This window comes from Ictalurus punctatus, chromosome 20, assembly GCF_001660625.3.
Source record: "Ictalurus punctatus breed USDA103 chromosome 20, Coco_2.0, whole genome shotgun sequence".
NCBI lineage: Eukaryota > Metazoa > Chordata > Actinopteri > Siluriformes > Ictaluridae > Ictalurus > Ictalurus punctatus.
Window position 1 is genome coordinate 717,951 of NC_030435.2, and position 27,952 is coordinate 745,902.

The 27,952-nt window shown below is 42.3% G+C and overlaps 1 protein-coding gene across 1 annotated transcript; it reads right to left on the minus strand.

Annotated features, from left to right (window-relative positions):
- Window positions 1-294: 294 nt before the first annotated feature.
- On the minus strand, window positions 295-27,952 carry kcnb2a (potassium voltage-gated channel subfamily B member 2a). The gene is made up of 3 exons (XM_017495532.3): window positions 27,617-27,952; window positions 25,608-26,191; window positions 295-4,435 (listed from the first exon to the last, which is right to left on the minus strand). Exons 2-3 carry the CDS (start codon window positions 26,181-26,183, stop codon window positions 2,585-2,587), a joined length of 2,427 nt encoding a protein of 808 aa, XP_017351021.1. The 5' UTR covers window positions 26,184-26,191; window positions 27,617-27,952; the 3' UTR covers window positions 295-2,584.

A 27,952-nucleotide genomic window follows, 5' to 3' on the forward strand; every position in this document is an offset into this window, starting at 1 on the left:
GTATGAGGGCTTCAGAGCGCTCTCATTATTCTCTCCTGCTTTATTCTCTCCGGTATTAACCATCTTTCTGTAATAAACCTTTTTACCTTCAGAGGACGAGTCCGCGAGTGTTGTGTAATCTCCACGACAGTTTGGCGTCTCCTGGCTGGGCTGCGCGAGGCTTTCAGCGTTTCTGGACAACAAGCAAACCGGAGGACGCTCGTGGAGAAGTTTCACCCCGACGTCCGTGTTGATGCGAAGATGACTTGCCCTTTGTTGTGCAGAGTGAAAGACCGATGCAGCCTCACCCCTGACCGGTACGACTCATCAAGAATTTAGAATTAGAATTAGAATTGAATGAAGTCATAGTGTATTGCTGTCTGTGTGGAAGCGAGTCAATGATATAAGAAATGTGTGTATTACATTGAGAGAAGTATTACATGGAGCGAAGTATCAGGAACTATCAGGACGGCAGAGATATTGGTGTATCTTAGATCACAGCTTCAAAACTAAGATATATACCGATGGGTATATATATATCTATATATGTGTATATATGTATATATATATATATAGAGAGAGATAATAACAGTAAAAATATTTGCTAACGGAAAGAGTCCGGTTCGAGCAATCAGTGAGTAGAGAGAGTACTTATTAAGAAGCACAAGAGGCGCAGTTTTTCTACAGCGGATTATGATCAATTTATTATTAGTAATTTATTGAACCATCTGGTAAATAAGAGTGTCTATAAATAACCAACTAATAAATTGTCTTAAACTATAAATAACTTATTATTTATTTATTTTTAATAAAACTGTGTTTATTCACATTTCAGACAGCATTCAAACAGAATACAACCTCCTCTAAATAAAGGACGTAGCCATGCAGGTCTGTACAAACACATTTATTTTACTGTGTTTGAAACAATCCAGTCACTATCTTTAAAGTTAATTGTACAATAAATATTAACTACTGTTGCACCGCCACAAATCTACAAACTGAGCTTCAGAAGAAAAAAAACATCAGCATGAGAGTAAATTCAGAAAAGACAGCCTTCAGTTTGTCATGTACACTTTACATTGTGCAGGTTAAATATCCATTACGGGAAGTTTTCATTCACATAGAATGATTCTTGCATTGTAAATACGAGAACTAACACACGATTATGAGTGGAGCGTCTGCATTTCCTCCATCGATGCAATGAATACGTGAGACAGAGAGTCGCAAGTGTCTAATGAGGAAAGAAACCATGACATTAGTGCTTTTCAAGTTATACAAAACCTGAGAACTCAATTGTACTTGCATATTTTACTCTATAAAAATTAGACTTTTTTTTTTTTTTCCTGTACAGATTGATATGAAGAAAGCCAAATACCGTAACACCTTCTCATAAATATTTATGACAAGGCACGCATAATTCTTCATAAATACTCGGAGCAGGAATTCTTTGTCCTGCAAAAATGGTCTTTTTTTTTGTTTCTTTTTTGTTACAAAATCACTTGTTAGGAGAGAGAATATTCCATGTGATTTGTAATCTGTAAGTTGTTTTTTTTCCGCAAACTACCAGGTCAAATATTTACAGGTAAAATAAAGACCAACCCTTACGTGTTGGTCATTCGGGTGTTTATCTCTGGTGATTATGGAGAAGCCAAGTTCTGTGCTAATGGCAGTCTTTTACCATTAATATAAAGTGCTGTTTTGTTTGTCCAGCACGAGGCGCTGCTTTGTCCGTCACTATATAAGTGACACAGATGTTTGATAAAAGGCAAGACATCTTACAGCTAGTTTTGTCCACAGTGTTAAAAATGTGCTGGACAACCGGTATAATGCGTGCATGCATTGTTTCCACTGAATAAATGCGCTGAACAGTTGAAGACTAGCATGCTAATGTAGGTAGTTGAATATTTTGTATATATCTCGCTTCTGGTTTATTTTTGGTCTCGTATATTGTGCCTTATTTGAACGAGGGTGGTTAGAGCGATTTCTCAAAATACTGACACGTAAGCTTAGCAATCAGGAGGAGGTCACCTCATGAAGGCATTTTTGAGAACAATTTAATGCTCATCATCATATTCAAGTCCTATGAACTATTTGGTTTTACTTTCACTATCATTGAATAGACTACTAGTCAAACCAACCTAAACAAATTTGGATTGTTCACACCTTGAACCGTATGGGATTACTTATTGCGTGGAGACTTGTCAGCATGTCAGGCTCGGCAGTAATTCTGCTCAGTCGTACGTCCGTGGATCAGAAGAAGCTCTGGAGTACAACAGTACAGTTCTCAGAGTCACTGATCCACATCAAGAACCGCATACAACATATTTAATTAAATATGACAGGACGATTTTCATCATTTCATTATTTCCTGCACACCAGGTCATTACGATATCGTGGTACAAGTATCTTCCTCTGTGGGAATGCAGTTCCATCAGCCATAAATGAATATATCCTGTCATGCAAAGCTAAAGAACCGTCTCTTTGCAGTATCAGAGAGTCCGTGTGCCTCGTCCAGTCCCGTTACACCAGAGAGTCCATTTACCTTTTCCCTATTAATGACTTGATTTATAGTCAGTTCACAGGTATCTAAAGTGCCCGATTAGCATCACATGCCGGATTCGCATGGTGGCGAGACATTCCCATCCCCGGTTGATTTGAGAATGTCTGGTGACAGGAGGTGATTGACGACCTTCTGTCCACTCGGACTGCTGTCTGATGTGTCCTCCATGCCAGGGGAACAATTCAGCACAATTTGAGGTGAAGCAGGAGAAACCGTCGGCTTGTCAATGTGATTCTTCCCTCTTTGGCTCTCGCCAGAGGATGGAGTAAAAACAGGAGAACTCATTGCTCCATCCCCTTCAAAAACTCTTCCTGGGGTTTTGGGACTTTGCCGAGAATGTGGTGTTAGAGGTGCCGTGTCATCGGTGACCATCAGATGCAAGCTGGATGATGTGTCGTCTCCAGACTCGCTCACCATATTCACTTGGAGTCCCTTGGCATGTCTTTTCGGAGAGCCTGTTGCACTTTCGCTGCTCATATCAAAGCTTTGGTTCTCCTCACCTTGAGATCGGGCGCTGCTCTCTGGTTTGTACTGGACAAAGTCATAGAGACCCTCCTTGATGATGGTGGGCTGCTTGAACTTGTCAGATGACTTCATGTTTAAGGAGGTGATCTGGCTCAGATCTAGAGGAGGAGGAGCACGAGGGTGTCTCGACTGCATCATGCTGGGGATCAGAGCCGTTTTCTCCACTTCGCTGATGTCTGTGGAGCAGCTTGCAAAACTGTCGATGCTTGACACACTTCTGATCTCAGTAACAGTACGATCCTTCATCTTTGGGTCAGACTGAACCACCTTCATCTCCAGACTCTCCTCCCTGCCAATCCTGCTGCCTTCTTTAGGAGCCGATTCACTGGGAGGCATTGCCATTTGGTTATACATTTGCTCCAGAGTTTTTGCGTTTAACCGTTGAGGACTCGAGCATGGCTGGATCATTTTCTCTGGAGACCTTAACTGCATCACCTCCTGATATTTAGGTTCACAGGATTTGGTGGCGGTGCACGGGCTTCTCTGATAGGCCCATCGACTCGGAGAAAGGTGGTTGTCCGAGGGCTTCTCTTCACTCTTCTCAATCACAACGTCCACCAGTTCCATGTTACGCACAAAGGAATCCTTCATATTCATGGATACAATGCTGCCATTCCGTCTCGCCCTTTCCAAAGCTTCTCTACGCTTGATGGCTTTCTCCTGCCTCTTCTGCTCTTTGTAGAACTCTGAGAAGTTGTTCACAATGATGGGGATCGGCAAGGCGATCACCAAAACACCGGCAATACAGCAAAGCCCACCTACAATTTTACCCAAAAGAGTTTGTGGATAGATATCTCCGTAACCCACTGTAGTCATTGTAATTGTGGCCCACCAGAAGGATGCTGGAATGCTGGTAAATTTGGTGGCGTCTTCATCTTTCTCTGCAAAAAACACCAGACTGGAGAAGATCATGATTCCCATCGCTAGGAACAAGATCAGCAAGCCCAGTTCATTGTAGCTCCTCCTGAGTGTGAAGCCCAGTGACTGAAGGCCTGTGGAGTGTCTGGCCAGTTTCAGGATCCTGAGTATTCTCATGATCCGGAATATCTGGACCACCCTGCGTACGTTCTGGAACTGGAGAACGCTCTTATTGGACTCTGTGAGAAATATGGTGATATAGTAGGGAAGTATGGCCAATAGATCAATGACATTCAGAGGGCCTTTGAAAAACTTCCACTTGTTGGGCGAAGACAGAAACCGTAGAAGGTACTCCATGGTGAACCACGCTATGCACACAGCTTCTACGTGAGCAAGGTTCGGGTTGTCGTTCGACTGTCCGAACTCGTCGATGACTTGCAGCTCAGGTAAGGTGTTCAGTGACAGGGCGATGGTGGACAGGATGATGAACAGGATGGATATTATTGCCAGGATCTGAAACGAACAGGAAGGAGATGTTAAGATATGCGATGTCACTAATCAAAGATTTTACACTATAAACTTGCAGCATTAAACAATTTAGACTACAGGTTCCCAATTCTGGTCCTGGAGAACCCCCTGTCCTGCAGCACACTGAAACGGACCAGGGTTGAGAACCTGTGCTTTCGACCCTTAAAAGCAGCAGAAGGTAAGTGGTTAAAGTTCTGTGCTGTTGAGTAGAAGATGAGAGATGTAAGTGATGAACATCTGATCAAGGGCCTTAACCCTAAACTGGCCATTTTTATCCTGGGTTTGGATTCGGCCTAACGTTTCAGAGCCATGACGTAGACATAGTCTTTTCAGGATACGCTTCTTCATAGGATAAAGGTAATCAGTCAGAAGAACTTTGAATTGGTTTGCACTTCCCTCCAAAGGGGGCATGTGGAGCCGAGCAAAATAATTACCTCCCAAAGCATAAGAGCCACCAAACCCACTTTCAGAGTCACTCAGATCTTTTCCTCTTTCCATCTTGATCTTGATTTATACACTCTACAGCGAATGGTACGATGCGAATTAAGATTTCATAATCGCTTCTGGAAGCATCTCCACCAGGTTTCTCCTTTAAATGTAATAAATAGTAGAAGATGAAACGTTCCGAAAGAGAGTATTCCAATAAAGAACCCATATTATTTTGCCACGTGGAACTCAAAACCACCTGAAAACGTGAATATGACTCCAGAGTTCCTCTATATTTATCAGAATTACATGAGCTTCAGCGTGTGCCACCTTATCTCCGCACAAACATCTCGGGTGATAAACACCGCCAAGCACGTATTGATCAGCTGCTTTGTTAGTTTATGGAATGGATCTCTCTCGAGGTTTTTCCACTCTGCTTGACCGGGTTAATCGGATATTTCTGACTGAGATACCATTCTTCATATCACGTTTCTCGCCATTAAATCAATCACTGCGTCTGCAGCGCTATAGCGGAAGGCTCCATGCTTTTATGTAAAGATACTTCACTCCACAACGCTAATGTTGCTAATACTGAATGGTTATGTTGAATGCTGCACTTGCGACTGCCTCCTGCTCACAGGCCTTAATGACTAAAGTGTTATCGCCCATCCATTTTACTGTCGATCCCATCCTGACATAAAAACAAAAGACATCATATGTACATGTTAAATATTTAAATGGTAGGGCTGCGGAGGCCCACGATATTAAGACCTAATAAACGGCATCTGTTTCCTCTTTTATGATGACGGGATCTGTGACTGTCGAGCATGACGAGGAAAACATCTCCACCTGCTTTTGAGAAATGAAGCGATAAACTGAAGACTTTCGCAGTTTCATCACAAATAATGTCAAAAAATGTTTCTCGTCCGACGTTTGGTTCTTTACGTCAGTGGAGCTTACAAGTTTACTGAAGACTGAGTCACGGAAAACATCGGCTTTTCTGTAAATATCTGCCTCGAACCACATCCACATTCCTCAGTAATGTCCCACAGACTTGCTGATGGTGGTTTAGGACACACCGGGACTTCCTGTCATCTGTAAACACGAACTAAACTTCATTGTGTAGCTGACTGCTGGGACATTATGGGGTGGTCACCCGGGACAACTGGAATCATTTTTTTCCGTGTTACACACCTGGACTGTGAAGCACAGCGCTCTTCGGGTGCATGGCTTTTCACTGAGCAGGAATAGCGCCGTGTTTCTTCAGTAGACGCACTCGCACCGCAAAAGTGCTCTCGAGAGGTTTCGGTTGTCTCGCTGAGGAACACTTTCAGGGTTAGTTCAATCCGATTCAGTTCAGTGTTGTGTGTGCAGCGTGTTTAACGGTGGACGTCGTCCCAGAGCAGCGGTACAGAAATATGTACACCCAGGATATAGATGTTAAATGTATGAATTTATCTCTAACGAGCAGACAGAGGAGACGTGGTGAGGAAAAACTCCCTGAGACGATACGAGGAAGAAACCTCGAGAGGAACCCGACTCAGAAGGAACCCGTCCTCATCTGGGTGACACCGGATAGTGCGATTATAAATAAATACACCCCTTCTATAAATGTGCTGATACTACATGCTCAAACAGTGCAGTCGTGTAACCAGGAAATTCATTACAGTTTTCACATGAAGTCTGTTTCGTGTAAAACTGATCGTATCAGTTGCAGTCCAAATCCACCTTCACGGTTTAAAGTGGTTAAGAGAAAGCCCTTTTCTGAAGCGAAGAACCGTTAACTATCTAGAGAACCAGTGAACCCCCCACCCTTTTTTCTTTTTTTTGAAGCGTGTATCAGTTCATATCCAAGGGGAGAAGATGTCCATGTTTATTTAAAAACGACAGAGCTTGATGACGCGTGAGTACTGTAAGTACTGTATATAAGGATTTTAGTCTGTATTTACATAAATGATGTCTTGTGTGTCCTGTGCAGTGCGGAGGACGCCCGATAGATTTTTTTTAATAGAACTACTTCTTTATTAATATGAAAAGACTTCTGGCAGTATCTCTAACCAGAAACTCAGAAATCTCACAGCTATATCGCTTCTTCATGTTCTTATTGTTATATAGTATTTATACAACGTTCTATACGAAGATCAGTATTTTTTCATATGGACTCACAGCACGGTTTCGGGGACGCACCTACCACACCTATATACAGGTGGTGTCATTATACAGCTATAACACAACGGCATTAGCGATATATCGTCACACCTGTACGCTGAACCTTATGTCGATTCTTCCTGTCAGGTTGGAAAGAGTGAGTAACCACCTCTAACCTTTCGGGATCCTCACTATAGATAGCATCTAAATCCTATTATTACCGTTATCCTGAAACATCCGGCTGTGGGGGAAACGATGTAAGTACGCTCGTCACAGCTCTGAATACAGAAGCAAAACAAAAATGCTCTGGATAGTTTCATATCAACTTCACAGTTTACGTTAGTACGTATTATATAATTACACATCCTTTTCTATTTGCAGAGCGGTTGGACGTGGAGAAGGTTAATCCGATGGCTCAGCTACAGAGGACACGGAATGCCACGTGAAATCCTCCTGAGCAATGGCACTGCCAGATCTTAAAGGAAATCCTATCAGACACGCAGAAGTCTCTTGCAGAGTCACTGAGAGAACACACCTGAAGACACGAGGGTACTGAGCGTCTGCTATAACGCTTCAGTGGATTTATTCATTCAGTTTAATTGTGCATTACGTTATAGCCACAAAGCCACAAGCGTGCCAATCAATCTGGGTTCAATTTATAAACGTTGTGCGGCAGAGAACGTTTTACTCGTTGTGGGAGATGAGACAGAGGATAAGAGACAGACGTGGTGAGATGTGACGCCAGGACTGAGCCGGCAGGTTAAAGGCCAACAGGTGTGTTCAGAACCCGGTTTAAAAAAAGAATCTGCCTGTAATCCCTTCAGTAACAGACACGCAGGTCGATAAAGACAGAAAGGTGAACGGATCTTCCTCTTTAAAGCTCTACAGGTTATAAAGCAGAGGACGTCCTGCATAGAGCCTTAACGTTGATGTTCCACTGTCTCGTGTAACGTCTAACAGTGAGGGTTTATTGTGTATTGAGGATGCTGCGTTCAATCAGAGGGGAAGCCACAACGTCATTCCCACGTGGACACCAAACATCACGCTTCACAGGAAATATTCCTCAACGGATTTGGGGTGTTTTATTATTTTATTTTATTCTTTATTTAATGATTATTTCGCCGGTCATTTCACACGGAGATAAGAAACTCTTTTACAAATGAGTTCTGGCCAATAAAGCAGAACACGAGTTTAAAAACAGGAGTAATCACAGCCAAACATTCCCCTTATTATCCCTTTAAAAACACACGTGTGAAGGGGTTCACCTAGACGGACAACCAGTGAATGCTTTGGGGGTTTTTTTTTTTTTTTTTTTAAAGACTAGAATATAATTAAACATTACAAATAAATGTACAGATTTAAAAAAAAAAAAAAATACACTACCAGTTAAAAGTTCGGACACACTGAATGGATTATATATATATATATATATATATATATATATATATATATATATATATATATATATATATATATTTTACAGTGTATTATTTCTGAAAAAATAAGATTATTTCTGTTTATTTCCAAACCAAACCTTTTTTCCCCCAATAAGTACACTCGCAAACAAACTTAGGTGAAGCAGAGAGGAGCTCGGTGTATTGGGGAAACTTTTAGAAAAGCCTGCAGGGTGAATATCCATCACAAAGCTGGTTGAGAAGTCAGGAATACTGTAAAGAATTTAAAATGTAAAGTCGGGATTTTTTGAAACGTTTTTTTTGGGTCACTGTATAACTCCATATCTGTCGTTTCGCACTGTTAATGTATTTATTAATATTCTAAAGAGAAACATTTCGAGAATAGAATAAAATGATGACAATTCTTCCATGAGGAGTACATCGTACCTCGTTTCGTAGCTTTATGTTCTTTGTTTTGCTGTTTTCTGAAGATTAGAACAACATTACACACACTGCCTCACCAATAAAACGTGTGCACGTAGACGTACGATGCTTTTAACGTGCTGGTTCGACACGGAAGGCTCTCGACACACTCGGTGCGACTTGCTGAGTAAATCTCATGAATGAAATTGAAATGATTCCCTGTAGATATCCCTTACAAAACGAGCGCGTGTCCTACACTGACAAAGCGCTTTGCTACAAGCACTTAAGTCCTTTAAACATCTGAAGGTGGACGGATTGAAAACTGGGAAACACCCGAAGGCTAAACTTTAGAAGGGCGAAAATTCCCAGAGTGCAATGCTGCCATGGCCTGCTCATTAATCAAAACACTGAGCTTTAGGGAGAAGGAGACGAGCTTTCTACAGAGCTGTGCGTCTCTTATCCACTCCACTGCTCGTGTTTTTAAGTGTTAGACAGCGAGATGCAGTCTGAAGAGACAGATTATTGAACTTTCTCCAACTGTGCATTGATTACATCAGTGAGGTTTTTTGGCACAGCATGCAGAAAAATATGAAAAGACTCAAACTTTGTCTCAAATCGCATGATGCTTATATTGTACTGTAGCATACCATACTGTACTATATGATACAAAACGATATGTTGCGATACTATACAATACAATACTGTAATATGCTATATGATATACAGTATAATATGCTCTAGTCATGTAGTATGGTTTCGTATTGTATATGATACTATACTATACTATACAATACACTACTATACTGTACGATGTGATATTATACTGCACGATATGATGCTATACTAAACTATACTATATGATACAAAAGGACGTGATACGATGTGATACTGTACTACACGATACTATACTGTACGATATGATACAATACAATGTGATACTATACATTAAGATACAACATGATGAGACACTATGGTGTACTCTACGACACTATACTGTATGATACTATACACTGTGATACTATACTATACGATACAATATGATGCAATACACTACGATGCGATACGAAACTATACTATATGATACTATACGATACAACGTGATACTATCTATACAATACTATACTACGTGCTCCGATACAATCTGATTATATACACTGTACTACATTATACGATACGATCCAATACTATACCACACTCCACTACATTACATTTATGTCTCAGATGTAACACTAACTTTTTGCTTTAGCAGAGACCCCGTGAAGGTTCTATATACACCTCTACAACAGAGATTTCCCAATCAAATAAAGGTTCCAAAGAACCTTTTACTAGTATAGAAAGAGCAGAGTTTCATGCAGCGCTCGTTTTTACTGTACGGAAAATGTACTGTAACGAGACAGCACCGTATCGCATGGTAACGAATGAACATTTTGTGTGCGGTTACACCCCGACGACAGACATAATTCTGTGTCTGCTAGCATTCTCCTCTTAGCATTGTTGGGAACGCTGCATTCCTGCATTGGCGGTTTTTAAAAATTCTATTTTAATGGTCTCCACCTCTTCTGAATGTCAGTTCTTGAAAGTTGTAGTAAACGGTGCAGGTAATAATAGCGCGCGGCACCTTGCAGAGGTTTCCGGCGTGAACGTGTTCCTACACGCTACTAGAAGCTACTGATTGAACAGACATGTCTCAGTGCTGTCGGATCACCATCCCAAACAGCACGACCACCATTACGTCTCTCGGGCACCGGCACGTGCGACACTAACTACCCGAACTATCGATCTCACCGGCACCAGTCAATGATACGAGGCTGTACGGATTTATACGGTGGCTCCTTGGCTTCGGTTCAGTGTACTGAGCTCTGTGACTTTGCAGTAATCCTAAACCGCACGTCCTCTAAACCGCCCATCGAAGAGCTGAAAGCCACAAAAGCTCAAATTAACCATGGTCACGGGCCTCTTATTTCCCTAAGCACTCAGCTTCCGGGTATACTCGTGTCCTCCTCCTGCAGTCCTGTCGGTTTCGTAATTCATTCCTTAACATTCTTATGATTCTTAATTAATGTCTACGCATTTCCCTCTTTGTTGAAGCTGGTAATATTGATAAAGCACGAGTATGTTTCCTGGACATGGCAGTGGTGGTTCTGCGGCTGAGGCGCTGGGCTACCGATCAGAAGGTCGCGAGGTCAAATCCCCGTACTGCTCAGTTTTAAGTCGCTTCGGAGAAAAACGTCAAGGTGAATGAACGAGAGCGACGTTTCTGCAATGTTTCGTCTGTCACCGGTGTATTAGCATGTCAACATGCACACGGCTCACGTCACACAGCGTAACCCGGTTTCTCATATTGGTATCGGAGCATTTTTTATGTTGCTGAGTTGGGTGTGTGTCAGCTCCACACACTTCCTCCTGTCGTATTTATTCCGATTTCAAGTGGCGTATGGGAAATTCTGGGAAATCCAGCAGCAGCAGACTCGAACCCCGAGGTTATTTTGAGTCTAGCTGTCCGAGTATGCGTGCGCTTGGGTGACCTGTGCCGAGTCCTTGGAACATCTGGCTTCTATGCTAAGAAGATTAATTGAGAGATCTGGACGTTTTTTTCCCCCCTCTCGCCGCCCGCTGAGTTACTTTAACAACTTAACGGAGGTCCCACAAAAACGTTCCAGTGTGGAGGACAATCTGGCCGAACATGAGGATTTGGGATTTAATCTGTGACGGGGGCGGGGTTGGACTTAAAGCGTGGGTGATGAGAAGATGGACATGCATGTGAATTAGAACCAATAAACATGGATGAACAAGGGAAGCATTAAGGATGAAAATCCTAGAGGGAAATGTACCCACGACCCTGAATAAAAAATACAGATGTCATGTTTATTTCCTGTTTCATCATGATTCTAAATTGTGTCTTGTGTTATAATCATTTTCCCTTTTAAAATGCATGACTTTGTGCCTTCTTTCCCCGTCTGTAGTTTTGGAATGATTCGTTTTCTGTTTCCTCTGCACCTAAACGTCCACAGAAACCCCGACGGTTAATAAAACGACGGAGGATGCCGATATACGTGGGATGAAGAGGGATGTTGTTAGGATAGAAAGCCACGCTGACAGTGTGCTCTACAGCGACTGTCACTGCGGGGGGTTGAAGGTTGAATTATTTCTGGAAATCACCGTCATCATCGCTGCGCACAGAGGAAGAGGAAACTCTGCCTGGAAAGCCGAGGACCTCGTGATCAATATCGTGGGTATTTATGGAAGGGTGTTAGAAGATCTGCTGGATTCTGGGTTTTTATAGGACAGGGGTTTATTTGGAGTAATCGTTACTGAGGTGTGTTTTTGCTGAGTTTGGGACAATCTGTCCATTCACACCGTGATAATGACAAAACAGAATGGACTGAAACTGAGAACACACACACACACACACACACACACACACACACACACACACACACACACACAGCATTAATCCTCGTGTCCTGTTTGAGTCAAAGTGACTCGCTATTTAAAAAACCATCTTAATAACGTTAAATAATAATAATATTATTATATATATATAATATAAATAAAATAATATTTCTACTATTTCAATTATAAATATAATATTACCGCGATACTGTACAGCAAAAAATGATATAATTACGATATGGATCGAAATACTTGAACTAATACGTTATCATCCAATCAGCTATATGAGACTGTGATGACTGATACCGTCAATATCACAATAACGTCTTACCCTACCGTCTCACTGCACAGTAACCAGGGGAAGTAAGCACGGAATAAAATACTTAGGGATGTGCTATTATTGGAAAATAATCCATGACAGGGTGACGTGATGCGCGCCGACACAAAGCAGAGTTACCGTTACCAGCCGAGTCCTGTGAATTAGCTGTTACCATAGAAACGATAACGTATTAGACAGAAGGACGGCATTAAATAAACACCTTCTGACCAATCGGATTAGAGAATTCAGGAAAAAGGTTGTTTATGTGGCATAATAAACAAACTATTTTTTTTATAATTGTCTATAAGCATTAGAGATATTAGAGACAATATAGAGAATATTAGAGATTTAGCATTTTATCAGTAATGCACTGGATTTAGGATTGGACAATATGGCGTCTGTATGCGGAAGAGGGCAGATAGAGCTTTCCTCCGAGTGTGTTACGCCGCACTGTGACTGTTTTATCTAAGCGCGTGTTAGCCTTCACCTCCTCACTTAGTAGCTGTTGTGTGATTAGGAGCTTGAGTCATTGGCCACGTGGAGTTTCACCTGTTCTCCCTGTATCAGCGCGGGTTTCCTCCAGGTTCTCGAGTTTCTCGGCTCTTAAAAACTTACCGGTAAGTGTATTACTGACTCTAAATAGCCCCTAGGTGAGAATGAGTGTGTGGCATCCCATGCAGAAGATATGCCTGCTTCATGCCCAGTGTTCCTGGGATAAGCTCCGGACCCTTTATTACTGAAAAAACTAGTGCGCTTAAGACGAATAAATATAAAAACCTATCGTGTCCTAGTGCTGTCCGAAAGTAAGAGAAATAGAAAGTAAGTGAGAATGGAAAATAGACAGTGGAAAGTGAAATTCCCGTTTCCTCCATCTCTTATTTCCGCTCACAGTTTCGCGCACAGCTGGGATCAGGAACGACCCTCGAGTGTGATGGTGTCGATTCCCTTAAACACGGTTTATATCGATCATCTCCCAGATGAAGAGACGAGATATCAGGTGCTCAGTGTTGGAACGTCTGTGTGGATAGAACTAGACGACTGCCAGAGTGGCACAGGATTGGACTCTCTCTTTCTCTCTCTCTCTCAGGCTGGCCCATTACCACACCTTCGACCACGCCCCCTGCCCCTCTAGCCCCGCCCCATCACTAATGAGCCAGTGCTGGCCCATTGACACCAATTCTGCATAACGATCCCATTAAAATCTGGTCTTTGTGATTGCGTGTGTTCTCCATGGCAGATCATACGATGAAGATCCTTGAAAGACAGACCTGCGATAAATGGAAATTTTTATCATCGTGAGCTCATGTCAGAAAACATTCTTCAGCGCGAGCTTGATGGAATAAGCAGACTTCTTTTTCTGTCCGTTAGCACGTTTTGTTTACGTTCCTCCATCACCGCTACCGTATTTGTAGCTGTCTTGAGAGTTTGCCGGCCTCCTATTGGTGGATTGAAAATTGTACAGCGTAAATCCGACTCTATTCGACGTCTAAGTGCGAGCTGTTGGTCCGAGTCACTTTAGTATAATTTTCTGTGTTAGATTGGATGTGAGACCCGAAGGAAAATGATATATATTGTGTATGTATTACGCAGCGGGTGAATGAGTGAATCGCACATGTTTCCACCGTGCAGTGTGTTTTGCATGTGCGGGGGAGACAGGAAGTGTGTGTGTATGTGTGTGTAGAGGGTTTGATTACAGTGATTAGTCAATAAATGTGGCCCTGATGACTCCCTGTGATTTACAGATGAGCCCTCAGCTTAGTACTTACAGCTTCCCTCACACATGAAGCCCCTCAGGCTGGAGAGAGAGAGAGAGAGAGAGAGAGAGAGAGAGAGAGAGAGAGAGAGAGAGAGAGAGTGTCTCCCATAAACACAGTGCTGAGGGTGATAATCACGCTGTCCAACATCCTCGACCTATTCTTAACTCCACTACTGCACGGAGCTTCATTCTTTTATCGTGCAGGTTATCTAACAGGAAGGCTAGCTAGCATAAACAATGTGTGTGTGTGAGTGTGTGTGAGTGTGAGTGTGTGTGTGTGTGTGTGTGTAAGGGCATTTCCTGTACAGTGCATTTTTACGGGAACGTGATTGATTTAATTCAGCACGAGTATTTAGTCAGTATTAGAGCTGTCCTGATATATCAGTAAGACAATACACCCTGATAAGGAAATCTGAAATAAATATATCATTAATGTTCTGCTACAGCGGTGTAGATAATGACACTTGCATATAAAATTGAGAGAAAATACATACTCACTCCCCCCCCCACATTACTACCAGAGGCTCAGAGTGATTCCTCTCATCACGTCCAGTTTATTCCACAATATTCTACCGAAATAAATTAACCCCCGCTTTCCCGCGTCGCTATATTACAACATTTTCAAGCACTTCACATTTTTTTTCTTTTTTAAAATAATAAAACACTGAAATGAGAGCGCTGACTATTGGGAACACTAACTCAGTACTGACGTTTATAAAGTTGTAAACATTCCACATTATAATAACCGTCCGAACGGATCTACCCGACTTGGACTTCGGATCTATTCAGCCAGCACATGTTCATGGCAGTGGATCGGATCAGATAACGTCCCATACCTGCGATCATATCAGTCCAACCCTGGTTTTTATTCGCTATAGTCATTCTCTCCTGTGTAAAATGACATTGAAGTGTTTTCTAAGCTAAAAAGAAAAATGCACTTACACGTTATAACTGTTATTACTATCATCATCATCATTAATAAACACAGCTAAGCTTTCTACCTTGAATTTTCTACATTTCTTTAAATGTGCTGCTGGGAATCGGCGTGAAGGTGAAGACGCACCGGCTTTCTCCTAAAAAGCTAAAAATCAGTGGCAGGGCTCCCGACTGTGGCAGCAAGCGCTGAGCCCGAGTGGGCAGAGGAGCTGGAGGTAATAGTAGGCACTTTTGTTGTCATGTCATGCTAATAACACACAGCTCGGCCGAGCGCGAGCATCATTAGAGTTCGGGGCGTTTCGGGGTCTCATCTGGTCCCAGCCAGTTTTTACGGAGAGCAGCCGGGTACCAACAGGGACAACAAAACAGTCTGATCAATAAAAAAATAAACACCATTTCCCTTTACGTCTCATCGTGAACGCGGTGGTGGTTCAGCGAGTTCTGGGTTTGTGGAATAGTTTATGAAAACGTCATCTAGTTAGGATGAAATACACTTTTATCGTTTACATTTATTAAAATCACTTTTTATGACAGGTTATCAATAAAATCTAAATAAAGAGCTGTTGGACTAGGTGCAGTTTGGATAAAAAATATTTCAACATAAAAAATAATAATAAATATGGTAAATTAATAATAATAATAATAACAACAATAATAAATTAAATATGAAATACATCAAATATAAATAGTTTAAGTAAATATTCAATATATAAATTACAAGTATTATTTTTTAAAGTACATTTGATTAATTTATGAATATATTTTAGCCACGTGTGGCACACTGCATGTTTATATGATGGAATAATATTAAAAGCTGCCAGAAAAGTAGTGTTTCTTTATTGTTGTAATAAACTCATTTTATTGTTCTTCCTCTTTTAAAAATAAGAACACCCTGCTCACATGGCATTTCGTTGTTGTTGTTTTTTTTTGTTGCTTTTTCACAAATTGTTGTTATAAATCTGATAGAGTTTTTTTTTTATCTCCATTTCTTAATAACAAAGTTCCTCTTGGTGTTCTGCTTTGGCTTTCTCCAAATCATATTAATAAAAAACGATGGTGTGAAAGTGGAATTTGTGGGTCAGGTCGTAGCTTTGTCGTTGTCTTTTAATAAAAGAAGAATTTCAATTAAAGTTGTCATAAATCGGGACTAAGATAAAAGGAATTAATTGAGTAATTTGACCTCCAGGTTATGGAATATATAACCTTAAATAAGGCTGAATATGAGCTACCGTGTGCCATATTAACACGTGTCAAATATTTTACTTGTAATAAATAAATAATAATAAATAAATAAATAAATAAAATCGAGGCGGGTGTAAAGTTTCTCCATGACTCGGAGTATGTGTAATGCAGAGTTACACACACAAGACTAAGAAAAGCTTGACCAGGAAACACAAAGATAAACAGGGTTAGTAATTAGTGAAACACACAACCGGTGTGAGCAATCTGTGAGTGTGACGAGGTCATGTGACATGCTAGGGCTGATGGGTAATGCAGTTCTTTTCGGCCATTTTGTGGTCCAAGCTAGCAAATCAGTGTTGTATTGATCGTTTTTAATACAAGCAATGACTCTCTCTCATGGGCGTGTCTCGATTAAACAAACACTCTGATGAATTACTTTTAATGACTAGACTGTCAATACAAGACGAGACGAATTAAGTACAACCTCTCTTAAAAACACGTGTCAGGTGCACACAATCAGGTAAACCAGCCAGAACTGAGACGGGAGGCGGAGACGGGACCGAAAGCAAAAATACAAAAAAAAGTTAACACAAAAACACTTGTGCAGTTGCCATGGGAACAGAAATGCAAACCCTGAGACAAGCCTGTGACAGGGTTTTTTTTTGTTTTTTTTTTTGGAATATTCCATTTTATTTCCTTATTTGGTTCAAGAAATTGCTAGAATATTATTTAAAGTCGACGTGAAGACCATAATAAAGCTGTTAAATTTCCTCATGGTGTGTAAGTGTAATATTATATCGATATATCGTCACAGCTCCATCCAGCAGCTAACTCTGCATCCAGACCTTAACATCACAGCAAACGCGTTTTAATCCCACACACACTGTCACAAACGCAGCTCTCCTCGTCACTCAGGTTAAAGATCATTGTCTTTACATCTCCGAGGTGGAACTGAGTCTTTTACAAGCATTGTGGGAGTGAGAAAGGTCAAAGGTCACTGCCAATATTGGGCCCATGCACTATAGCATTCCCCTGTTGGTAATAAAAGGTGTAAAATTCATTATGCAAATCAACAGAATATTGAACATATTGGCTCATATTGATCTGCTGTTAGTCCCAGTGAAGGAGGCGTGGCCTTGTGACTGTCAGTCGCAGTAAAGGAGGTGTGGCCTCACAATAATATTACATTATAATATTATAACACATCTTATTGTTATATCCGTCATGTTAATTATTATACTGTATATCAGATCTTAAGGAATAAACGCCTGTGTGTGTTGCTTTTAATTTCTGAATTGTTCCTTATTTAATTGAACATTTACTGTAACTGTAATGAATTATAAATAAATAAATAAATCCTCTGTTCTGCAATAATCTCGAAACGAGAGACAGACAGATCCGCGTAGGAGATGTTTTCACTTGCCAAGATATTAATTATTTTTTTCCAGTGAACGGAGAAGGAAGTGTCTCAGAGTCGTGTAATTATGTATGAAATATATGACTGACTGACTCGGAGTAAGCCGTCACGCCATTTCGACGCACACTTTCACCCCGAGCTTCATTATTTGAAGCTCCGTCTTCAAATAATTTCCCTTCCTGACCCCGGGATGGCAGAGCGAGCGAGGTTCGGTGCTGATGTTTAGTGCTGGTACAAATTGCAGTGAAAGTAGAGCAGAACACTCTTGGAGTTATTGACATCATCTCACTCCGGCTAATAAGATCTCACCGAGCCCGTAAAGTGCTCTTCTGTTACAGAGTGGTGACCAGGACGCGAGCCAAGACCGCGCGGTGCTGGGAGAGCTGTGTATCTCTGGACGAGGGGAAGCCCCTGATGCACTTTGCTTTGAGAAGTGAAAATAATGACCTACCCCCCCCCCCCCCCCCCCCCCCAAAAAAAAAAAAGAAAACACCACGATGATGGAATCAGAACTCGCTGAGATTTAAATAACTCAGGGATGCATCAACAGTGATACTGGTGATTGTGAGAATGGGCATTAAATACAAGCACACGGTGGCATTCATCGCACACAGCGCATCCTAACGCTCTCTATTAAACACGTGCATTCATACTCGTAAAAACGTAATAATCAGAATCCTCAGTGCTGTAGAACACGCTGCCTTGCTATAAATCGTAGCGTATATCCTGCTATACTGGTGTTGGTATTTACCAAAACACTTCCACTGAGGCGGTAATATCCATCTTCACCCCTGTGCACATACTGCAGTGGATGTCGGTTGGATGTTGCAGGTCGATTGCACTTCTCCAGCCTGAACAGAATTCCGATCTATTATTAATGTCATAGCCACATCAGAACTGCAGTGATCTGATCACAGAGAATCCCCTCGAAGCACAACTTCAGCTGTGGTGCTTCTGACCTGTACGTGCTTGTCATTTTAGGATGAAAATGAACTTTTCCCAGTAGTGTTGCGCAAATGATCCTTGACATTATATTCTGTCTATACCATCGATGAATCCCACTGCGCTAATGCTAACAATTATTCACTGGACTGAGCCGTGCAAGGAAGCCTTGGTGTTAAAAAGTTGGAGGCAAACACAAATTGCGTATTGATGCTGTGTATATTTAAAAATGTAACTGCCTCCAAATTGTGTTTTTTTAGGTTGTTAATTCAGTCCCGTCAGGATTTTAGCGATTTCGCGAGCACAGAGACGAACGCAAAATCAAGCAAAACTCCGCAACATTCGGAGGAGCTCGCAATTTTTTTAAATTGACGCAGATTTGGGCGGAGACGCGTCATGTGACGTGATCACGACGCGCGTTCAGTCCAAGCCCTCTTCGACTGACGCGCGTCGAACATGAGTACAGCTGAAAGGCCGCGTTTATACCGACAAACATCGCTGCGAAAGGCCGTGCAAAACTATTTAGAATTTGCTATTGCGATTTCTCGAGTAATTTCCCACAAAATAAAGCACAAAATCTAGCAAAATAAAGTGTTTTTCGCCGCAATCACAAACTCACAGACTCGGCAAAATCCTGTCCGGACTGGTTCAGCACCTCAAGTCTCACTACACTGTTTTCCTGAGTGGACGTCTGTAGTAATTATGACTGACTCACACATGATAAAAGGATCTCTACACTAACCTGCATCTCATTAATACACACTTGTTTGCCTGAGCTTTATTATTATTATTATTATTATTATTATTATTATTATTATTAAGCGCTTCTTGTCTGTAGTTTGTATTTGCGCTAGGACCTCTATAACTTCCCTAAAACCGGCCGTATTTTATTGTCCGTGTTTGGTTTTATTTTCCCACGGTATTTAACAGAATCTTCATCGACAGGTCGAATCAGATGCGTTACACACTATATTACCTGGGGGTCATTTCTCCTGCTCATTTCACAGAAGGTAAAAATACGGCGTAATCTTCCTTCAGACTTGTGGAGAAACCCTGAATGTTTTTTTTGTGCGCGTCGTGATACATACTGGGGGTTTTGGATTGGATTGGATTGGATTTATACAGGCATCGTTAAGCCGTTTCAGAACACGCAGCTCGGGCTAACAGAGTGCTGTCTATCGGTGGTGAGAGGAAGTACATCAGACCGCTCTAACTCGATATAAACACACATTTTCTGATCACTCTTTATCGGTGTTACATTTCTTGACACTCCTGAAATTGTGTTACGTTTCAGACGGGTTTGTCCGGGTGTTGCGTTTCGGAATGATGAGTTGCTAGTGTTTCATTTGTAAAGCAGGTGTAAGATTTCGGACCGTCCATCGATTCCTGTAAGCAACACCACAACTTTCTGACTCCATAGGTTTAACGTATCAGACAAAAGAACCGTTTTCTTGAACCTCGTCACGTGTCGTGGGTACTGTAGGGAACGCCGAGAGCTCTTTAAAGGAGCTCGGCCAGGTCATGTGATGGAGTTTAGAGCTCCGTGCCCTTTCGAGAGGACAGTCTTCGATAAATCCCTGGGGATCGCGCGGGCAGGGAGAATGTCAAGGGGGAAGAGAGAGAGCGTCTATAATGGACCTGAGCTACACCTGATCAATATATAAGGTATCAAAGAGCAAGGTTAAATCCTCAGCCTCTCATCTTTATCAGGATCTTTTAATCAGGCAGAATTTCGACCATCACATCAGAACCTGCCAATCTCCAGTTCTAATTTTGTCTGATAAAAGCCGAGCCATACAGGGAACACATCCTTCCCGCTTCTCACTTTAAGATGAACGCTGAGGAAAAGCAGATACCAGAAAGGTTGCATATGTAAATGCATGGGCATCATTCAACCCATAAATCCAAAGAACCTTTTAAAGAACCTTTTTTCCTGTTGGCTTGAGCAAGACCATTAACCCTCAATGGCTCTGCCATGTCCTTTAATTCGTCATCACTTCCTTCATTCTTCATTAGCGCGTGTGCACACCACGTGAGCCGACGGCATACGGCAACCTTAAAGAAGACGACTGAAGGCTCTTCCTAGTGCTATTTGTACGAGCAGACTAGGAACCAAAGGAGATTAGGGCGTGACAGAGTACAGAGCGAGGTCGTGTCAGACAGACTCCATCATCAGAGAGAGCTTTTCCTGCCCAACAGTTTCCATTACTGCAAACTGATTCTGATTAAAGTGATGTTTTCTTCTTCTAAAAAAATATTACCTGGTAAAGATCTTCCTAGACAGACACACAGTAGATCATCCTCCACCGTCCAATGGACTTCAGTAAAAGAACATTATATAAAACAGAACCTGACACTCTGGAAACATGCACGCGTGTGCCAGACGCACGACACAGACAAGTGACTAAACTAGCAAAATTCAGTGAGCTAACAGGGAAGGAGAAAACCAAACCCAAACGATATCAAAGGCATACTGAACACGTTAAGGGGTAATTCAGGTCTATTCAAAAATTATAAGTCACTTCTGAAAACATTCCTCATCCCTGGATAATAATTTACTGCCAGTAATCATGCAGGAACCCTTCTGCGAGTGGTTAGGGTGTGGGAGGGTGTGGTAAGGTGTGGGTAAGGTGTGGTAGGGTATGGTATGGTTAGGGTGTGGTTAAGGTGTTCTAGGATGTGGTTATGGTGTGGTAGGGTGTAGTAGGGTGTGGGTAAGGTTTGGTAGTCTGTGGTTAGGGTGTGGCAGGGTGTTCTAGGGTGTGGTTAAGGTGTTCTAGGGTGTGGTTAGGGTGTGGCAGGGTGTTCTAGGGTGTGGTCAAGGTGTTCTAGGGTGTGGTTAATGTGTTCTAGGGTGTTCTAGGGTGTGGCTAAAGTGTTCTAGGGTGTGGTAAGGTGTGGTAGGCTGTGGTTATGGTGTTGTAGGGTGTGGTTATGGTGTTGCAGGGTGTGGTTATGGCGTTGCAGGGTGTGGTTATGGTGTTGTAGGGTGTGGTTATGGTGTTGTAGGGTGTGGTTATGGTGTTTCAGGGTGTGGTTATGGTGTTGCAGGGTGTAGTCAAACAGTAAGTCAAAGGACAACTGCGTCGACTATAAACTGAACCCATGTGACTGTAGAAATGACTTAAATGATTAATTTAACTTTACAGCTGCAGGAGATCTGAAGTTACACAACCATCAGAGCTCATCATCTTCCTCAATGAAGGTGCGCACCAACTAAACCAAACGACACAATGCATTATGCTCACTCGAGTAAATCATTTGTACACTGTGTACGTACTCGCCACTCGCCACGTTTCTGGACACGGATTTAAGCCGGATTTACGTCCTAACACCGGTCTTTTATTACACAACTATGATTTACTGAGACATGATGATGTCAGCACGTCACGACGGACATCAATCCAGTGCTACGAGACACGACAGAATGAACAGATGCTAAGTTGTGCTGCTGACTCACACGTTTTACTGACTGGCAACAAATCACAGTGGCAGCAACACAACCTTCATCCTCTTTTACACAACAGCTCCACCTCCTCGCTAATAACGCCGGGATAAAACTGTCAGTGGTGTTGAGTAACGTGCTCGGTTCTCAAGTAGGCCACGTGAAAAACGTGTCAAACCGTGTGTTGAGGAGATGGTGCGAGGGGAAGGTGAAGTGTTAATGCCAACGCGACGCTAATGCTAATCTTAAAGCTGAAGTTTTTATTGCTATTATAAATAGCGTATAATATTGCGGTAATATCTAGAACCTGTCAGGATTTTAACATTTAGCTTGTTGGTATTTGGAACACTCTTAGACACGAAGGTCCTTTCAAGGTTCTTTGGGTAATTATGAGTTCTTGGAGTCCAGAAAAGTATTCAATTCTAACCCTTTCAGACAGGAAAACGCTTCGGTGTAGGGTTTAACATAAAAGCCTTAACGGGTGCCTCAGCTGGTGCCCAAAGACCCCCTGAAGGGTTCTACATTTTTTAAGAGTGTACCACTGTCTCAGTTTATTATGCTTTTCAAACTTTTCTGAAACTGTCGTCGGGTGTTCTGTCGAAGTGGTCCAAAATACTGTAAAGATGACAATTATCCTCACTCATTATCTCAAAACATAAAGGGAGGAGCCTGTTAAGGTTCTATGTAGAGCTTCATAAGTGTTGTCTCGATGTTGAAGGCTCGGAGATACTGATCAGAAGGTTGTGAGTTTAAATCCCAGCAGCACCGAACAGCCACTATTAGGTTCTTGATCAAAACCTGTCCAAGTTTTCATTTGCTCTGGCAGGAATCCAAGTAGAACCTATTAACAAAGCGCTAACCCTGAACTATCAACAAATAAGACACGTTTTATCTCAGGAACACAAAGCGCGGGGAACACTGAGCACTTATTCTATACTAACAATTAACCCAAGGACTTCCGTTTAAGGAAGGAGTCTCCAGCGTCAGCGCTTCGCAGCGTTCAGAGGTAAAGGTGTAACTTTAAGTCTTCCGACTTCTTCAGGACAGAAGAGTTTACACTTCTCCAGTTTCTCATTAACACCACACACTGCTATTTTTAAAATGATTAATATCAGTAGAGAGAATAGAGAGAGAATAGAGAGAGAGAATAAAGAGAGAATAGAGAGAGAGAATACAGAGAGAGAATAAAGAGAGAATAAAGAGAGAGAGAGAATAAAGAGAATAAAGAGAGAGAGAGTAGAGAGAGAGAGAATAGAGAGAGAGAATAAAGAGAGAATAAAGAGAGAGAGAGTAGAGAGAGAGAATAGAGAGAGAGAATAAAGAGAGAATAAAGAGAGAGAATAAAGAGAGAGAATAAAGAGAGAGAGAATAAAGAGAGAGAATAAAGAGAGAGAATAAAGAGAGAGAGAGAGTAGAGAGAGAGAGAATAAAGAGAGAATAAAGAGAGAGAGAATAAAGAGAGAATAGAGCGAGAGAGATAATAGAGAGAGGGATGGTGAATGAACGAGTGTTTATAGCTGCTATAACGTAAGTGAGAACTTGAAAGGAACGGATCATTTCGAGGACGTTCCGCAACAGTAAACGTAACCGGATAAAAACTATGACTTGATCTTTACGAAGTAAAAATGATAATTATGGAGCTATTGCTTTGGTATAAGAGGAATAAAACACTTCAGGATGTTTTATAGGAAAATAATCATCGACTATATAACAGTTCTGTTTCAGATAAATGATCATAATTTCAGTATTGAGAGGAACAGTCTTTAGAATCTTTTTTTTACAATTGTTTTTAAAAACTTTGTATTATGGTATTAGCGCTTCACCTCCAACGGAAAGGAGAGAGGAAAAATAAAGATGAACGTACATTAAAGCTGTTTACTAATGGCCCATTTGAACGCTTTCCATGACCGTGTTCTGGGAAGTACACAGCGCCTCTGGGATTAAGCTCACGCATAAGAAGAGAACAGGCCTCGGAAACCAGCAGAAAAACTCACACACATCGCTCAGTTACCTTCTCTCTGAGCAAACACACACACACACACACACACACACACACATGCATACATATATGTTTACACACATTGCTGTCTGATCATAACTGTCTCCTTCACCAGAATTCCCTTCATTTGAACACGCTACTCTTTCCCGATCCGTTCATCAGTTTGACGTTATGTGAGGATTAAGTGGCCGTGAAATTAAAAAGTCACAGGGTCATTTGGTGTGACGCTGCGTGTGCATAAGATCCGTTTGTTAGCAAATCAAATGCTACATGAAGCAATTAGCAAGCTGTGATCAGCGGTGTTCAAAGACGAGACAAATCTGATTGGAAAGCAACGCCCTCGAATCGCGACAAATTAGTATGCGTGAGTTCAGCAGCTAATCAGACAATTAAAGCAAAGTCGCACTGTAACTCATGCGATCTGATTCCAGAAACAGACTCCTGATGCATCCACACTGTGTGGGAGTTATTTATTTATTTATTTATTTATTCATTTATTTATTTAAAATAAATACTCATCCAGGAGAACGTTCAGAAATCTCATCAGCACTTCACCTAACTCCATCAAGTCTCCCGAGAGCGGCTTTCCGTAAGGAAGACATGAATATTCACACAGCTCTCTCAGGGTCACGCCCACGCGCAGGAGCCGAGCTCAGGGGCCAAAGACTTTAAACCTGCCCGAGATTTCATTTAAATGTGAAGGACTTCGCTTCTACGTTTCAGAACGTGTTCACGAAGACGTGGAGCGTCGTGTTACCCGTGTTAGACGTTCTGAAGTGGATCCAAAACGATGGCGTCAGTACAGCATCAGGCAACACACACACACACACACACACACACACACACACACACACACACACACATAAACAGACTCTTTTTTCACATCTTTGCTTAATTCGTATAACTCTCAGATTTGTATTTAATGATATTTAGACTCTTTTTCGGGAAGGTTCCACAGCTGCACCTCTGAGAGGTCTTGTGGAATAATAAAAGCTTTGTAGAGGGTTCGCTCGGCTTCTTTTGTGGATGGTGTGGTTCGGATCTAAACTGGGATTTGGTACTGGATGGAGGTTGTGTGTTTCTGGGCCAGGTGTTATGGCTGTGTGTGTGTGTTTTCCTCGTGTGTTATGAGCTGCAGTGTTTACAGTAGGAGATGAAACCCCAGTTATGATTTGTTTACATCACGCGTGTGGACTGTGGGTTGAGGACAGGAATTTTTATTGTGTGTTTTTGTGTATACGGGTTGTGCGTTTGGGCCTCGTGTTTGTATTGTACCTGAGTTCGGTGGTGTTTTTCGGGCCAAGTGTTTTCGATCTGGTTTGAATTCAGTTAGCTATGGATATACTTTTGTGGCGTACAGCCAGGAGATTGTCTTACCTTCGCAGCCACAGAAGAGCTGGGTTTCTCCAGCAGGTCCCACAGCTTCTTCCTCTTATCCGGGCAGCATCCCGTATCCAACTCGTCCCCCTCCTTCTCCCTCAGCGTCTCAGCCTCGCGCCTCAACTCCTCGTTCATCTGCTCCTTCTTCTGGTGGTAGCGCGCCTGGCAGCACGACTCCAGGTAGATCTCATCGATGCCCCAGTAGTCAAGCTCCTGACCGAACGACAGCGCACACATCTCCTCCATCATGTGCAGCTTGCCCGTCCGGTAAAAGTTCAAGATGGAGGAGAAGGCACCCGGGTGTCTGTCGAAGAAGTACTCGTTCTCGTTCAGGCTGTAGTCGTCACAGATCTCCATTAAGGTGTCGTGGGTGTTGCAGTCTCTCAGCTTTCCGAGTCTCGTGCGAGGCAGGCGGTCCAAAGTCCGCCACAGGACCTCGTGGATCAGGCCGCCTACATTGAGCCGGACTCTTCTGGAGCGCGCTTTGATCCGGATGATGTCGATAGGTTCGGGCGGAAGGGAGCCCTGGGGCCGGGAGACTTTCTGGCTCCCAAAGTTTGACCTTTCAGCCATGACAGCCACTAAAACATGAACACAATTCACAGTCAAGAATCCTACAGGTAGGAACCCTGATACAGGAACGGCTCAGGAACATGTCTGACTACCGGGAATCTGGTTCAGAGCCTCTTCATATCCGCAGCAGGGGGAATGTTTAGGTGTTTTCTTTATCAGATAATCAAACAATGAGAATGATTCTCTCAGTTATTATTACGGCTGGTTAAACGAAAGTTCTCTGATGAGAAGGTCTCGGGACATCCTACGCGCTCGGCCTTCGCAGGATACACGGTGTACAGTAGGAACATGACGAAGTGAGGAATACATTTTCAACACAGTGAATTACGCGAGCCAGGTTTTAGGCAGCGTTACACCCTCACAGGAGTTGGCGAGTATTAATAAGCCCTTAACGTGTGAATAAATAATTATCAGACACGATTTAAATCCCAATATTTTAGCACCTTTAAACAGGTGTATGCAGATTTTTAGCAGGGAAAAAAGTCCGAGCGGATAAGGGACTGCAGTCGGCTGGAAAGGAGCAGGTAATGCGATTGAGTATTTAAGAACGTCTCGATCACAAATCCCTGTAGGACTAATTAGCAAGATTGCTTTTTCCTGCTCTAAAAGACTTTGGAACAGTCGGGCTATTTAAAACTTCCAACCAGAGAGGAAACTATTTAGGCCATGGTTTGATAATGGAGCATGTTGAGAAGAACTACACCAGCCCTTTGCCCTTTGCGCCCTGTTAATACCCTGCCACATCCAATACGTCAGGAGCTTTTCTCTTTATCCCTACAAGGTTACCGAGGAGCCGCTCGTTATTTAGGAAGACGTCCTGAGACGTCGAAATGGAGGCGTGGGTACGAGTGTCCCCTGAGATATGTACTGCAGCAATGTCCCCTGTGTGTAAAGATCCTGCTCCTATTACAGTTTGTCCTTCGGGGGAAATTTCCAATCGGCTCCAATAGAGAAAAATCTCCAGGGAGGAAATTGTTGCTAATGGTTTCATCCAGACTGTTTATATTTAAAGGTCATCGTACCTATCTGGGGGCAAATCATGACCGAAATGCCCAACTCACGCCCGGAGTCATTCGAAATAACTGTGTGGTTTCTGTGTCTCTTCCTGTGAGGAAAACAAGTGCACTAAAACCTCGGATTAAGACGCAGCCCAATTAAAACGGACAAGCAATTAAAACTCACAACTCCAGTTTGCAATGTCAGTAAACACCACAGTGCTTAATGTTGATTAAATATACAATGTTCTACTATTTATAAAACAGAGAGGCTATCAAAGCTCACTTTTAATCATGAAATGATTCAAGTCCTGACCTCCACTGTTTATTCCTGCAACACGGATCAGATCCTCAAGACTGGAACATCTCCCAAACAACAAAACAAAACAAATCCCATAAAAAACCTTCACTGCATTAATGTTCACACACAACTCTTACCTGAGCCTACTCAACTGAGCACCTTGTCCATCTCTCCAGTCCGAGAAGAAGGAGAATCAGCGCCGGGATTCTGCCTCCAGGGGACCACAAGGAGTCACTGAGAGCTGTTTGGAAAGCATCGCGGTTCTTCTGCGCGCGCGCGCACACACACACACACACACACACACACAGTCTGTCCCACTGCTTAACACGTGTCTACAAACAACAAAATTCTTATAAATAAAGAATCAGTCGATTTTTCTTGTCATGATGAATTTGTGGAAAACCTGAAAGCAGAGAGCAGCGAAATGTCACTGAGGGGGTTAGCGCAAAGAGAGAGAGAGAGAGAGAGAGAGG

What these genes read in the sequence shown, in the direction of transcription:
- kcnb2a (XM_017495532.3), bottom strand. Translation starts at nt 26,183, where the DNA reads ATGGCTGAAAGGTCAAACTTTGGGAGCCAGAAAGTCTCCCGGCCCCAG. An exon ending in GCTCTTCTGTGGCTGCGAAG is followed by an intron (nt 4,436 to 25,607) that starts GTAAGACAATCT and finishes TGTTCGTTTCAG; the next exon opens with ATCCTGGCAATAATATCCAT.